This window comes from Molothrus ater, unplaced genomic scaffold (genome assembly GCF_012460135.2).
Source record: "Molothrus ater isolate BHLD 08-10-18 breed brown headed cowbird unplaced genomic scaffold, BPBGC_Mater_1.1 matUn_MA100, whole genome shotgun sequence".
Classification (NCBI taxonomy): Eukaryota; Metazoa; Chordata; class Aves; order Passeriformes; family Icteridae; genus Molothrus; species Molothrus ater.
Window position 1 is genome coordinate 65161 of NW_023416561.1, and position 12365 is coordinate 77525.

Consider the following 12365-nt stretch of genomic DNA (forward strand, 5'->3'; position numbering starts at 1 on the left):
TCCTCCGCCCCCCGCGGCCTCGCGGCGTCGCCGGAGGAAGAGGAGGAGGAAGAGGTGGAGGAAGAGGAAGAGCTGCGCCACAGGCGGGGGCGGATGGGAACGGTGAGAGGCCAGGGGGGTGCGGAACCTCAGCGGGGTTCGGCGAGGAGCGGGGAGCGTGAGGGATCCGAGCGGGGAGACGCGGCCGGTGGGGACGGGCGGGCGGCTGGGGGGGGGGGGGTCGTCGGGTCGTCGGGGGGAAGGGGCGTGAGGGAGAGGACTGGGAAAGGGAGAGGGAGTTTGGGGGCAGTTTGTGAGGGGGAGAGGCTGTTTGTGAGGGAAAGGGGCAGTTTTGGGGCAGTTTGTGAGGGGGAGGGGCAGTTTGGGGTTGTTTCTGAGGGGGAGGGGCAGTTTGGGGTTGTTTCTGAGGGGGAGGGGCAGTTTGGAGGGCAGTTTTGGGGGCTGTTTGTGAGGGGAAGGGGCGGTTTGTGAGGGGGAGGAGCGGTTTGAGGGCGGTTTGTGAGGGGAAGGGGCGGTTTGTGAGGGGAAGGGGCGGTTTGAGGGCAGTTTGTGAGGGGGAAGCGGCAGTTTAGGGGCAGTTTATGAGGGGGCGGCACCGCTTACAGGGTATTTGTGGTTGGGGGCGGAACTCCGGGCCAGTTTTGGGGGTGTCCTTGCGGGGCAGGGGCGGACCCGGAGCTGTGTTTGTGTGGGGGAGGGGAGGGGGCCCTGGCGGTGGGGGAGGGGAGGATAGAGTCACGTGGGGAGGGGGCGGGGCCGGGCTGTGTTTGGGGGCGGGGTCCGGGGGGGTGTTTGGGCTCTCGGGGCCGGCCGTGACCCCCTCCCCACCCTCTCCCCGGGGCTCTCAGCCCCCCCGCAGGATGGCGGAGGGCTGGGCCGAGTGCCCGGCGCTGGGCCCGGGCTGGCAGCGCCGCGAAGCTTTTCGGAAATCCGGGGCCACCAGCGGCCGCAGCGACACCTACTACAAGAGGTTGCCCTTCCCCAAAAACCCCCAACGCCCCCCTCCCACCCCCACGGGACTGCGGCTGGGGCCGCTTCTGCCCTTTCTCCCTCCTAGACCCCATCCCGTGTCCATCTGGGGGCTTCCCCCCACCCCCCGGTGGTGTTTCAGAGCCCATCTCCCCCTCCAGGATCTCCCCTGGGCCACCTCAGTGCCCCTTTCCCCAAATATTCCCAGTCCCCTCCAATTCTTCCAGGCTATTTTAGGGCTTGGTGGGTCCTTTTTGAGAGTTTTGGGTTCCCCTGGGCTCTGTTTGGTCCCCCTTTCCCAATCTCCCTTTGGCATTTGGGGGCTCCCCCAGGCTCAGCGGTTCCCCTGTGGTTTTGGGGCCGTTCCTGGGGATTTTGGGGCCCATCTGACCACACTCCCCGGCAGCCCCACAGGGCAGAAGTTCCGCAGTAAGATCGAGCTGCGGCGGTTCCTGGGCCCTGGGCACGACCTGAGCAACTTCGACTTCAAATCGGGGCAGCAGCGACCTGGCCCCACCCGGGTATGGGGGATGGGACCCTAAAAAACCACGGGAGGGGGCACAAAAATCCCAAAAAACCTCGGGGAGGGAAACCTGGAGTTCTCCTTGGGGGGCAGCCCCATGACTAGAAAGGAATTAGGGGTGGAATAAAAAGATTGGGCAGAAGAAGCTCCTCAAAATGAAGTTGAGGAGAACCTAAATTGGGGAAGGGGAGAAACATGGGGTCTTTAAACTGGGGAGGAACAGTCAATGGGGGTTTTATGGGGGTTTTGAAGTGGCCCCTTTTTGTGCCTTTCAGACCAAGAAGAGCCCAAAATGGCACCTGCCCGCCGGGCCCCTCCCAGAGCCCCCCAAAATCTTCAAAAAGGAGGAGGAGGAGGTGGAGGTGGAAGTGGAGGTGGGCGGGGCTGAGACCGAGAAGGCCCCACCCTCATCAGTTCAGGCCCTGCCCACCCCCATCCAGGCCACGCCCTCTCCATCTGTGGCCACGCCCCTGCCGGAGCCCCCCCATCGCCGGACCCGGAAGCGGCCGCCCCTGGAGCCCCCCCAGGATGGGGTGGTGGCGTGAGTGGGGGATGGGGGGGGGGGTCCCTGGGGGTCCTCCAGGTGTGGGGGTGGGGGTGCCCTGGAACTCTTAGCGTGGGGAGGGGGTCCCAGGAGCGGGGGGTGACCCCAAGAGGGAGGGATTGGGGTCCCTGGGGGGAGTTTGGTAGAGCCCTGGAGAGGAGTTTTTAGTGGGGGGGGGATTCCCTCAGGGGGGTTCTGGGGGGCAGTGGGGGTGTTGGGGTCCCCCTAGCCCCCCCCAAAAATGCTGCCCTCTCCTCTGCAGGCTGTGTGCTGGCTGCCAGAGCCTCTTCCCGGGGGTGTCCCTGCCCCCCCAGCGCCGCTGCCGCTGGCTCTGCCCTGACTGCCGTGGTGAGCTTCGGCCTCAGCGCCCTCCTCCTCATCCTCTCCGTGCTCCTCCTCATCCTCTCCGTGCTCCTCCTCATCCTCTCCGTGCTCCTCCTCCTTCTCTTGAGTTTCCCTCACCTTCTTCATCTCTCTCAGAGCTTTTTGTGTTTTATCCTCTTCCTTATTATCCTGTTGTTCTTTGCCTTCATTCCCTGGGTTTTTCCCCTCCATCATCATCATCATCATCCCCTGGATTGTTTTAACCTCATAATTATCATTTTATTCCAACTTCCCATTCCTCCTCCTCTTTCCTGGTTCTTCCTGCTCCTTTTTCCCTCTGCTTTGGACCATTCTGGTGGGGAAGGAGTTTGGGAGGGGGAGTCAGGAGGGAATCCCAGGAAAGCTGGGGTGACCCTGACCCCCTTCCTCCACCTCCCCCAGCCCAGAGACGAGACTTCAACCGGGAGCAGCGATTCTACAAGGTACCCCCAATCCCTCAGGGGGGTTGAATGGTGCTCCCCAAATCCCTCAGGGGGTTTGGGGGCTCCCCCAGAGCCCTGACACCCCCTGCCCACAGCGGGTGGGCTGTGGCACGTGCCAGGCCTGTCGCATCCCCGAGGACTGCGGCATCTGCAGCGCCTGCGCCCGCAGCGCCCCCGGGGGCCCCGCAGGGCCCGGCCGGACCCCCAAGTGCCTCCTGCGCCGCTGCCTGCGCATCGTCAAGAAGGTACCGGCACCCCCCTGTCACTGGCACCCCTCTGGGTGTCACCAACGCCCCCCCAGTGTCACCAGCACCCCCTCAATGTCACCGGCACCCCCTTGTCACTGTCACCCACTCTGGTGTCATCAACATCCCCCCAGTGTCACCAACACCCCCTTGTCACTGTCACCCACTCTGGTGTCACCAACATCCCCCCAGTGTCACCAACATCCCCCCAGTGTCACCAACACCCCCTTGTCACTGTTACCTCCCTCGGTGTCACCAACACCCCCCCAGTGTCACAAACATGCCCTCAATGTCACCAGCACCCCCCTGTCACTGTCCCTTGTCTGTGGCTGCTCATTCACCCATGTCCTCCTATATCCTCCCGTCTTATCCCATATATGTTATCCCATATTTTCCCATGTTTTCCCACATTTCCCTGTGTTTTCCCATGTTCATTATCCCATATTATCCTATGTTTTCCCATGTTTTCCCATATTTCCCTGTGTTTTGTCCCCGCAGGGCCTGGGCTGCAGCTCCTGCCTTGTCCCCCTGTCCCCTGTCTGTGGCTGCTCATTCACCCACGTCCTCCTATACCCTCGAGTGTTACCCCATATTTGTTATCCCATATTTTCCCATATTCCCCATGTGTTACCCCATATTTGTTACCCCATTTTTTCCCATGTTTTCCCATATTTGTCCCTGCAGGGCCTGGGCTGCGGCTCCTGCCTTGTCCCCCTGTCCCTGTCCCTTGTCTGTGGCCATTCATTCACCCACGTCCTCCTATAGGCTCGAGTGTTATCCCATGTTTGTTATCCTATATTTTCCTGTGTTATCCCATATTTGTCACCCCATTTTTTCCCATGTTTTCCCATATTTGTCCCCGCAGGGCCTGGGCTGCGGCTCCTGCGCCGCCTGCCTGAGCACCGAGGACTGCGGCAGCTGCTGCATCTGCCTGCGGCGCCTGCAGCCCGGCCTCAAGCGCCAGTGGCGCTGCCTGCGCCGCCGCTGCCTGCGCCCCAAGGTGGGACTGTCCCCCCAGAACCCCCCCAGTGTCACCCCTGCCGTCCCTGGCACCCCCAGCCACCTCCCCGCTGTCACCCTGGTGTGCCCCACACCCGTTGTCACCTGCTGACCCCTCACCCTGTGTCCCCCTAGAAAGCCAGAGTGGCCAAGAAGCCGCAGAGCCCCCGGCCCCTGACAGAGGTGAGTGTGGGACCCCCACACCGGGCAGTGGCAAAGCACAGACCCCCGGGTGTTCGGGGAGAGGGGGGACCCCCAAAGTGCCCCCCTCAGCCCCATTTCCTCCCTCCAGAAGTGGAAGCCTCTCGTGGAGCGGGAGCCCAGTGACACCTCCGGCGCCAGGCACAGAGTGAGTGGGACCCCCCTGGGCACACCTGGGCACATCTGGAACCCCCAGCCCCCCCCAAAACCCCCCCCTCCCTCCCAGAAGCTGCTGAACAAGGGCAAGGAGAAGAAGAAGCCGGGGCGACCCCCGAAGGCCCCTGGGCTCCGCGGGGTGAGTGACAGACCTTGGTCCCGCCCCCTCTCTTATAGCCCCGCCCCTCCCTCAATGGCCACGCCCTTCCCAGAGCAGCTATTGGGGCAGGGGGGGAAGTCGTAATGCCCTTAATATAGGGGCCTAAAAAGGGGGCAGTATTGGGGTGCAGGTACCGTAATGATCCTATGAGCCATTCCAAGGCTCAATATTGGCATTCAGCACATTCAAACCCCACAGATATTTGGGTGCCAGTACCATAATACCCCTAATGCTGGGGCCAGGTCATTGTGACACCCCAAAAATTCTTCACAGCTGATGGTGGGATCTGAACAACCCTGGCTGTGAGGTTGGGGCACTGTAATGCTCCAAATAATGGGGTTCACGTACCCCAGAACCCCTCAGAGCAGGGTTTGGTTACCATAATTTCCTAGTAACTACTCCAGGTTTAATAGCAGGACCCAAGGTACCAATATTGGGGTGCAGATACCGTAATGCCCCAAATAGCAGGGCATAGATACCACAATGCCTTTAATAGCAGGGTGCAGGTACCGTAATGCCCCAAATACTGGGACTCACATACCATAATGGCTTTAATAGTGGGACTCACATGCCATAATGTCCCAAATAGCAGGGCATAGATACCATAATGCCTTTAATAGCAGGGTGCAGATACCGTAATGCCTCTAATAGTGGGATGCAGGTACCGTAATGCTTCTAATAGTGGGATGCAGATACCATAATGCCTCTAATACTGGGGCTCAGATACTGTATTGCCCCAAATAGCAGGGCTCAGATACCGTAATGCCTCTAATACTGGGGCTCAGTACTGTAATGGCCCAAATAGCAGGGTTCCGATACCGTAATGCCTCTAATACTGGGGCTCAGGACTGTAATACCCCAAATAGCAGGGCTCAGATACCAAAATGCTTCTAATAGTGGGATAGCAGGTACCGTAATGCCTCAAGTAGCAGGGTAGCAGGGTTCAGATACCGTAATGCTTCTAATACTGAGGCTCAGATGCCATAATGCCCTATATACTGTAATGCCTGTAATAGTGGGATACGGGTACCGTAATGCCCCAAATAGTGGGGTTCAGATACCGTATTGCCCCAAATAGCAGGGCTCAGATACCGTAATGCCCCAAATAGTGGGGTTCAGATACCGTATTGCCCTAAATAGCAGGGTTCAGATACCGTAATGCTTCTAATACTGGGGCTCAGATGCCATAATGCCCTATATACTGTAATGCCTGTAATAGTGGGATACAGGTACCGTAATGCCCCAAATAGCGGGGTTCAGATACCGTATTATCCTAAATAGCAGGGCTCAGATACCGTAAAGCCTCAAATTCTGGGGCTCACGTACCGTAATGCCTCTAATAGCTGCTCCTACCTGAATACCTGCCTCGGCCTAATCTCCTGCTGCTGCTGCTGCCTGGCTGCCGCAATACCCCTAATACCGCCGCATCTACCGTAACGCTCCTAATAGCTGCTCCCACACTAACACCGCGCCACCGGGCGGGTCCTGGGGACAGTTGGGGACCCGGGGGTGACGCCGCTCTCTGCCGGCAGCGGGGGGTGCGGAGCCGGGCCAGCCGGCGCTGCGGGGTGTGCGCAGCCTGCCGGCGCCCGGCCGACTGCGGCCGCTGCGACTTCTGCCGGGACAAGCCCAAATTCGGGGGGCAGAACCTCAAGCGCCAGAAGTGCCGCTGGAGGCAGTGCCTGCGCTGTGCCATGGTGGGTGCCCCCCGGTGCTTCTTCCTCCCCAGTGCCTCTCAGTAACCTCCCAGCGGAGCCCCCAGCCATGCCCTCCACCCCCCCTTTCCTCAGCGACCCGACTCCTTCGGCTGGGGAAACTGAGGCACGCGCAAGGTTCGGGCTCCCCCGGCCACCCCGGCGCTGGGTGCAGCCCAGTTTGGACCAGTACGGACAAGTTTGGGGTGGGAGGGGAGGGGGAAATTGGTCGGCGCCCAGGTGGCACCTGGTGGACACTTGGGTCTTGTTTTTGGGTGGGGAGGGGGGGGTTGCCCCGACGCCTGGGTCCTTCCTGCATTGCTTGGCTTTGGGGGGCTCACCCTGGGTCCCTTTTGGGGGGAAGGGGTGGGGGTCCCTCAGCCAGCTTGGGCCCACCTTGGGGGAGTTCTTCCTGCATTTGTGCCCCCCCCCAAATCCAAATCCGCATCCCCCTCCCCTTGGAACTGCCCCACCCGCTCTGAGGTTTCTCTCCTGGCGCAGAGGCGGCTGCTGCCGGTGGGGGGGGGTCGCTGGGGGCCCCCCTGGAGCGGCCGCCCCCTCCCCCTGTCCAGGCCCCGCCGCCGCTGGCCCCCCCGGCCCCCCCGCGCCGCTGCCCGGAGCCGCCGCCGCCCGCCCCGCCCCCCCCGCAAGGTAACGGGACCCCCCCCACCCCCAACTCTGCTCATGGGGGACCCCAAAATGCTCCCCCCACCCCCACGGGACCCTCACACATCCCCCCCCCCCCCCCCCTTGGCTGTGCTTGCTTTGCTGCTTTGCTCTGCACGGACCCTCCCCCCTCCGGGGGACCCAGGTGTCGGGGGAGGGGACCAAGGTGTCCCCACGTCCCCCCTCCCGCCGCGGGAGGGGCTCTGGGGGGTTTTGGGGGACCCCCAGATGCCTTGGTCCCCTCCTCCCCCGTTGACCCCAAGGTTTGTGCGTGTGTGCCTCAGTTTCCCCACAGGGGATGAGGTGGGGGTGGGTCCTCTGCAGACACTTAGGTCCCTTTTTTGGGGGTGGGGGGGGGTCCCTCCTGGATACCTGGGGGGAAAATGGGGGGGGTCTCACCTGGCTGTCCTGACCTGCCCCTCCTCCACAGGAGAAGGAGGAGCCGCTGGGGGGGGCTGAGAAGGGCTCCAGGCCCCTCCCGGGCCCCCCTCTGCGCCTCTGCCCCATCAAGGAGGAATCAGGACCCCTCCCCCGCCTCGAGGTGAGACCCCCCGGCTGCCTGGGGCCCTCCCTGGACACCTGGGACCCCCCCGTGACCCCCCCTGCCCCCCAGGACCCTCGCCTGGGGCTCCTCATCGCCTCGGCCCCGCGCCTCAAAGGGGCCCCCCCGGAGCCCAGCGTCGCCCCCCAAAGGGTGAGTGGGACCCCCAAACACCCCCTGAGCCTCCTCGGGGTGCCTGGGACCCCCATAACGCCCCTGCCCCCCCCCCCCCCTTTTCCAGCCCCCCTCGGGGGATTTGGGGGTCCTGATTGCCGCCACCCCCCGCGTGAAGCAGGAGCAGCCGCAGCCCAGCGCGTCCCTGGTGCCGGTAAGGGGGGGAACCCTGGGATTTGGGGGGGTGTCCCTGGGATTTGGGGGGGTCCTGAGCCTCTGCCTTCACCCCCAGGTGCCCCCCCAACCTCCCCCTGCCCAGCTGGTGGTACTGGATGAGAGTGAGGAGGAGGAGGAGGAGGAAGAGGAGGAGGGCAGCAGCCGAGTGGTGAGGAAGGGGGGGGGTCCTGAGGAATTTGGGGAGTCCTGGGGGGGGGGGGGGGGATTTTAATGGGTTGAGAGGATCTTGGGAAGGGGTTGGGAGTGTCCTGGGGGGGCTTTAGAGGGGATTGGGGCAGGGGAGGAGGTTCTGGGAAATGGGAACTTTTGGGGGGTTTGTGGGGTCCTGGTGAGCTTGGGAAGGAATTTTGGGGAGCAGGGGGAGGTTTTTGTTGTCCTGGTGATTTGCAGAAGGGATTTTGGGGAGTGAGGGGAGGTTTTTGGGGTCCTGGTGATTTGGGGAAGGGATTTTGGGGAGCAGAGGGAGGTTTTTGGGGTCCTGGTGATTTGGGGAAGGGATTTGGGGGAGTGGGCTGAGGTTTTTGGGGTCCTGGTGATTTGGGGAAGGGATTTTGGGGAGTGAGGGGAGGTTTTTGGGGTCCTGGTGATTTGGGGAAGGGATTTTGGGGAGCAGGGGGAGGTTTTTGGGGTCCTGGTGGGTTGGGGAAGGGACTCTGGGCATGACCCTTGAGTTTTTTCGGGAGGCTCTCCAAACAGGGGGGTTTATACAAGGAGGCTGGGGGGGATTCTTGGGGGGGTCTCTATGCATCCCCCCCACCCTGTTAACCCTTTCTCTCCCGCAGCCCTTCCCGCTGCCCCCCGCTCCCCAGCTCTGGCCCGGCTCCTTCCTGGAGGAACTGGCTGAGATTCCCCTCCCGGCTCACTGGGGAGTCGTGGGGGCTGACGGGGGTCCCGGGCCGTGCCCGGCGCGGGGGCTCCGCCTGGTGCAGCGCTGCCCCCGCTCCTCCATGGCCGCGGCCGCCGTGCTGCTCAACCCGGGCTTGGCTTTCCGGGTCCTGGTGGCCCGCGGCCGCCCGGTGCCCCCCGGGCACGAGGTGCTGGCCCGGCGCCCCCCCCTGCGCTCCGTGCTGGACCTGGTGGAGCTGCTCTGCGATCTCGAGGCCTACGGGCCCTGCCCGGGACCCCCGGGACCCCCGGCCCGGCCCCCCGCCCCTCGCTGCCATGTCCTGGTGAGGGGGGGGCGCTGCTGCCGGCCCTGCCAAATGCTGGCGGGGGAGGGGCATTGAGGGAAAATGGGAAGGGGGGGAGGGGATTTAGGGAAGGGATTGGGGTGGGGGGGGCGGGGAGAGGGGGGGAAGGGATTGGGGGAGATGGGAGGGAAAAATGTGGGGAGGGGGATGTTGATGGGAAGGGGAAAGGGAAATGGGGAAGGAAGCAAAATTTGGGGGGGTTGGGAAGTGATGGCTGAACTGGAATTGGGGTGGAGGAAATGAGGGGGGGTGGGGGGGATAAAATGGGGAGGGGGGAGAGCAAAATGAGGGACCTAAAAGTGAGAGGGGAACTAAAATTGGGGGATGTGGGGGTGGTGGGGAGCAGGGATGGGGGTGTTGCACCTTTGGGGAGTGGGATTTGGGGATGGAGCCTTGGGTGTAGTGGGGAAGGGGCACCGGGGGGGTCCCCAGGGTGGGATTGGCACCCCTGGAGACCCCCAGAGAGTCACTGGGAGGTTCTGGGGTGCCCTCCCCCCCCCCAGGTTTGGGGGCTCCAGGACCTCACTGTGGGAATTCAGGGGGACCCCAGGGTGACACCCCGATTTTGGGGACCCCTGGTGTGTCCGTTCCCCCCCCCCCCCACAGTGTCAGGATGCCCCTCCCCCAGTGACACAGCAAGGCTGAGGGACCCCAGCGGTGGCATTTTGAGGGGGGGGAGTCCCCAGTTTGGTACCACTCCCCCCGTTTGGTTTCCCAGGGAATATTGGGGTGCTCTCAGCACCCATTTTTGGGGGGGCTTGCCCCCCACCCCCCAGGTTTATGGGGACATCAGGTTTATGGGGCCCCGAGTTTGTTCGTTCTCCCATTTCCCCAGTGCTACACTGGGGCCCCTCCCCCACCCCCCCAGAGCTTCTATTTTTGACACTGGAACCGCCCCCCGAAACGGGGGCGCGGCCCCTTTAAGAGCCCTTGCCCTCCCCTTTGTAGAGATTTAAATAACCTGATTAAAGCGCGGGGAGGGGCGTGGCTTTCTCCAGCCCCGCCCCTTTGTTCAGGCCCCGCCTACACGCACCTTTCACCCGCTGTTGCTTCCTTGGGCCACGTCCTTTTATGGCAAAAGGGCGCGGCCTGAGCTGCTTTAGCCACTCCCACTCCCCGCCCCTTGCGCTGCCTTCAGGGAGTTTCGCGCCGAAGCCATAACCCCGCCCACTCCCCTTAGCCCCGCCCCCCCCCACGGCAGAATTTAAAGAGACCGCGAGGAATTATTTTTGTTAAAAGTAATAAAAGCTTTAAGGAGAAAAATAAAACATTCGGTGGTCCTTGACACAGGGATCGGTGTCGGGAGGGGGCCCTGGCGTTCCAAGGACCCTGAGCCCTCCCAAATTTGAGGGAGGGTCTCACCTGCCTGTCCCAAACACCTTCTCCAGCAGGCTCTGGGGGGGCGCGGCCGGCGGGGGCCGAGCTTTGCGCCGCCAAATCTCCTCCTCGGTGGCTCTCTGGGTGAAGCCCCAGGTGCGGGGAGGGGCTGCGGCGTCTCCCGAGGTTTTGGGGGGCTCCTTGGAGGCACGGCGGGCGTAGAACCCCCCCTCCCGCTTGGCCTGGGCCACCTCGGCCCGCAGGCGCTGCGCCCGCACCTGGCGCTCGTAGCTGAGGCGCTCGCTCAGGTGAGGCCACCGGAACCCGGGCAGGTACTGGAAGGGGGGGGATGATGAGCACAGGTCAGGGGACCCCCAAACAACCTCAGATCGCCCCCCAAAAGAAGGTTTTGGGTTGCTCAAACCCCCCTCAGCTGCTGGCCCAGGTGTGTGGGAGGGGTCTCCCAACACAGCCCAGCCCCTCCTCACTGAATGCCCCTCTGCCAGTGTGGGGGACCCCCCTGAACCCTAAAACAGGGACCCCCAGTGGGCCAAAACCATCCGAGATGCCCCAAAAAAGGGACCTGGGTGCTTCCTACAGATCTGGGACCCCAAAAAAGGGACCCCAACCCCTCACCCAACCCCCTCCCAGTTGCCTAGGAATCCACAGGTGTCTCCTTTCCCCCAAAGGTCTGAGACCCCCCCTAAAAGGGATCTGAGATGCCCCAAAAAATGGACCCAGGTGCTCCCTACAAATCTGGGACCCCAAAAAAGGGACTCCAACCCCTCACCCATAAAGGGTCCCAATCACCCAGGAGCCCACAGGTGTCCCCCCCTCCCCCAAAAAGGGATCTGAGACCCCCCAAAAATGGATCCAAGCCCCCCCTAAAACGGTTCTGAACCCCCCGGGACCCCTCCTCAGGACCCCCCGATCCCCACCTTGATGCTCCAGTAGTGATGGCGGAAGGGGCTGCGGGGCCGGGGGGCCATGGGGGCCCCGTGCAGGATTTTGGCCGCGCGTTTGGCCGCTCGCTTGTCCCGGAATTCCACCCAGCCCTCGGCGAACGCCACGGCCGGGGGCCCTCCCGGGCGCTGCCGCCGCCGCCGCACGGAGCCTCCTGCGGGAACGGGGAGGGGGCGCTGAGACCCCCGGGAGGGCTGAGCCCCCCACCCAAGGGTGCTGAACCCGCCCCCCCCGGCTCCATTGGTGTCAGCGAGGCTGATCCCCAAATTCTGTACCTGCCTGTGGGGACCCCCCCCCTTCCCCATTGCTGGGGGTCCCCTGGCACCCCGGGGCTGCGGGAAAACACCCCCAGACCCCCCCCCCGTCCCCCGGGACCCCCGGACTCACCGTGGGGCTGCAGGAAGACCCTGCCCAGCTCCCCGTGCGGCCGCAGCAGCGCCCGGGCCTGGCGGGGCCCGAAGCCCGGGGGGAGGAAGGACAAATAAATGACCCCCGGTACCACCGGCTTTGAGGGGGGGTCCGAGGGGGCTTCGGCGTGGGGGGAGCCCTCGGGACGCTCCTCTTCTTCCTCCTTTCCTTCCTCTTCCTCCTTTCCTTCCTCTTCTTCCCCCTCCATTTCTTCCTCTTCTTCCCCCTCCATTTCTTCCTCTTCTTCCTCCTCCTCCTCTTCTTCTTTTTCCTCCTCCTTTTCTTCCTCTTCCTCTTCTTCCTCCTCTTCTTCTTCCTCCTCTTCCTCGCCCCTCCCGTGCGGGTCCCGCTCGGCCCCAGCCATGGCCCCTGCGATGGGCAGGAGGGAGTTAAAATGAAGTGACCCCCCCCCCCAGAGCCCTCCCCACCCCTTTCCAGGCTCTGCCGCACCCCGAATTCCCCCCGGGCCCCCCCCGGTCCCGCACCCGCACAACGCGGCCGGCCGCGGTCGTAAAACACCAACACAGCCGTAAAGCACCGCTAGCAGGGGGCGGGGTGTCGCGAAAAAGCCGTAAAGCGCGGAGGGGCGTGGCCGAGCCTTAGGGGGCGTGGTTACACCAGGAGGGGGCGTT

The 12365-nt window shown here is 63.4% G+C and overlaps 2 protein-coding genes across 9 annotated transcripts; one reads left to right on the forward strand and one right to left on the reverse strand.

Annotated features, from left to right (window-relative positions):
* Nucleotides 1–9113, forward strand: MBD1 (methyl-CpG binding domain protein 1). Of its 8 annotated transcripts, XM_054518237.1 has the most exons (17): nt 1–102; nt 849–970; nt 1376–1490; nt 1768–2033; nt 2299–2384; nt 2802–2842; nt 2938–3087; nt 3953–4087; nt 4222–4269; nt 4379–4435; nt 4514–4582; nt 6136–6300; nt 7394–7504; nt 7577–7657; nt 7746–7832; nt 7911–8003; nt 8638–9113. In XM_054518237.1, exons 1-17 carry the CDS (start codon nt 94–96, stop codon nt 9079–9081), a joined length of 2079 nt encoding a protein of 692 aa, XP_054374212.1. In that variant the 5' UTR covers nt 1–93; the 3' UTR covers nt 9082–9113. The 8 variants fall into 8 exon arrangements, with proteins under 8 accessions (XP_054374212.1, XP_054374209.1, XP_036261419.1 ...); XM_054518234.1 differs by having other exon boundaries at nt 7394–7657; XM_036405526.1 differs by having other exon boundaries at nt 7394–7657; nt 7938–8003.
* Nucleotides 9114–10268: 1155 nt separating this feature from the next.
* On the reverse strand, nt 10269–12265 carry LOC118700918 (activator of basal transcription 1). The gene is made up of 4 exons (XM_054518241.1): nt 12219–12265; nt 11713–12102; nt 11301–11479; nt 10269–10697 (listed from the first exon to the last, which is right to left on the reverse strand). Exons 2-4 carry the CDS (start codon nt 12095–12097, stop codon nt 10404–10406), a joined length of 858 nt encoding a protein of 285 aa, XP_054374216.1. The 5' UTR covers nt 12098–12102; nt 12219–12265; the 3' UTR covers nt 10269–10403.
* Nucleotides 12266–12365: the final 100 nt, after the last annotated feature.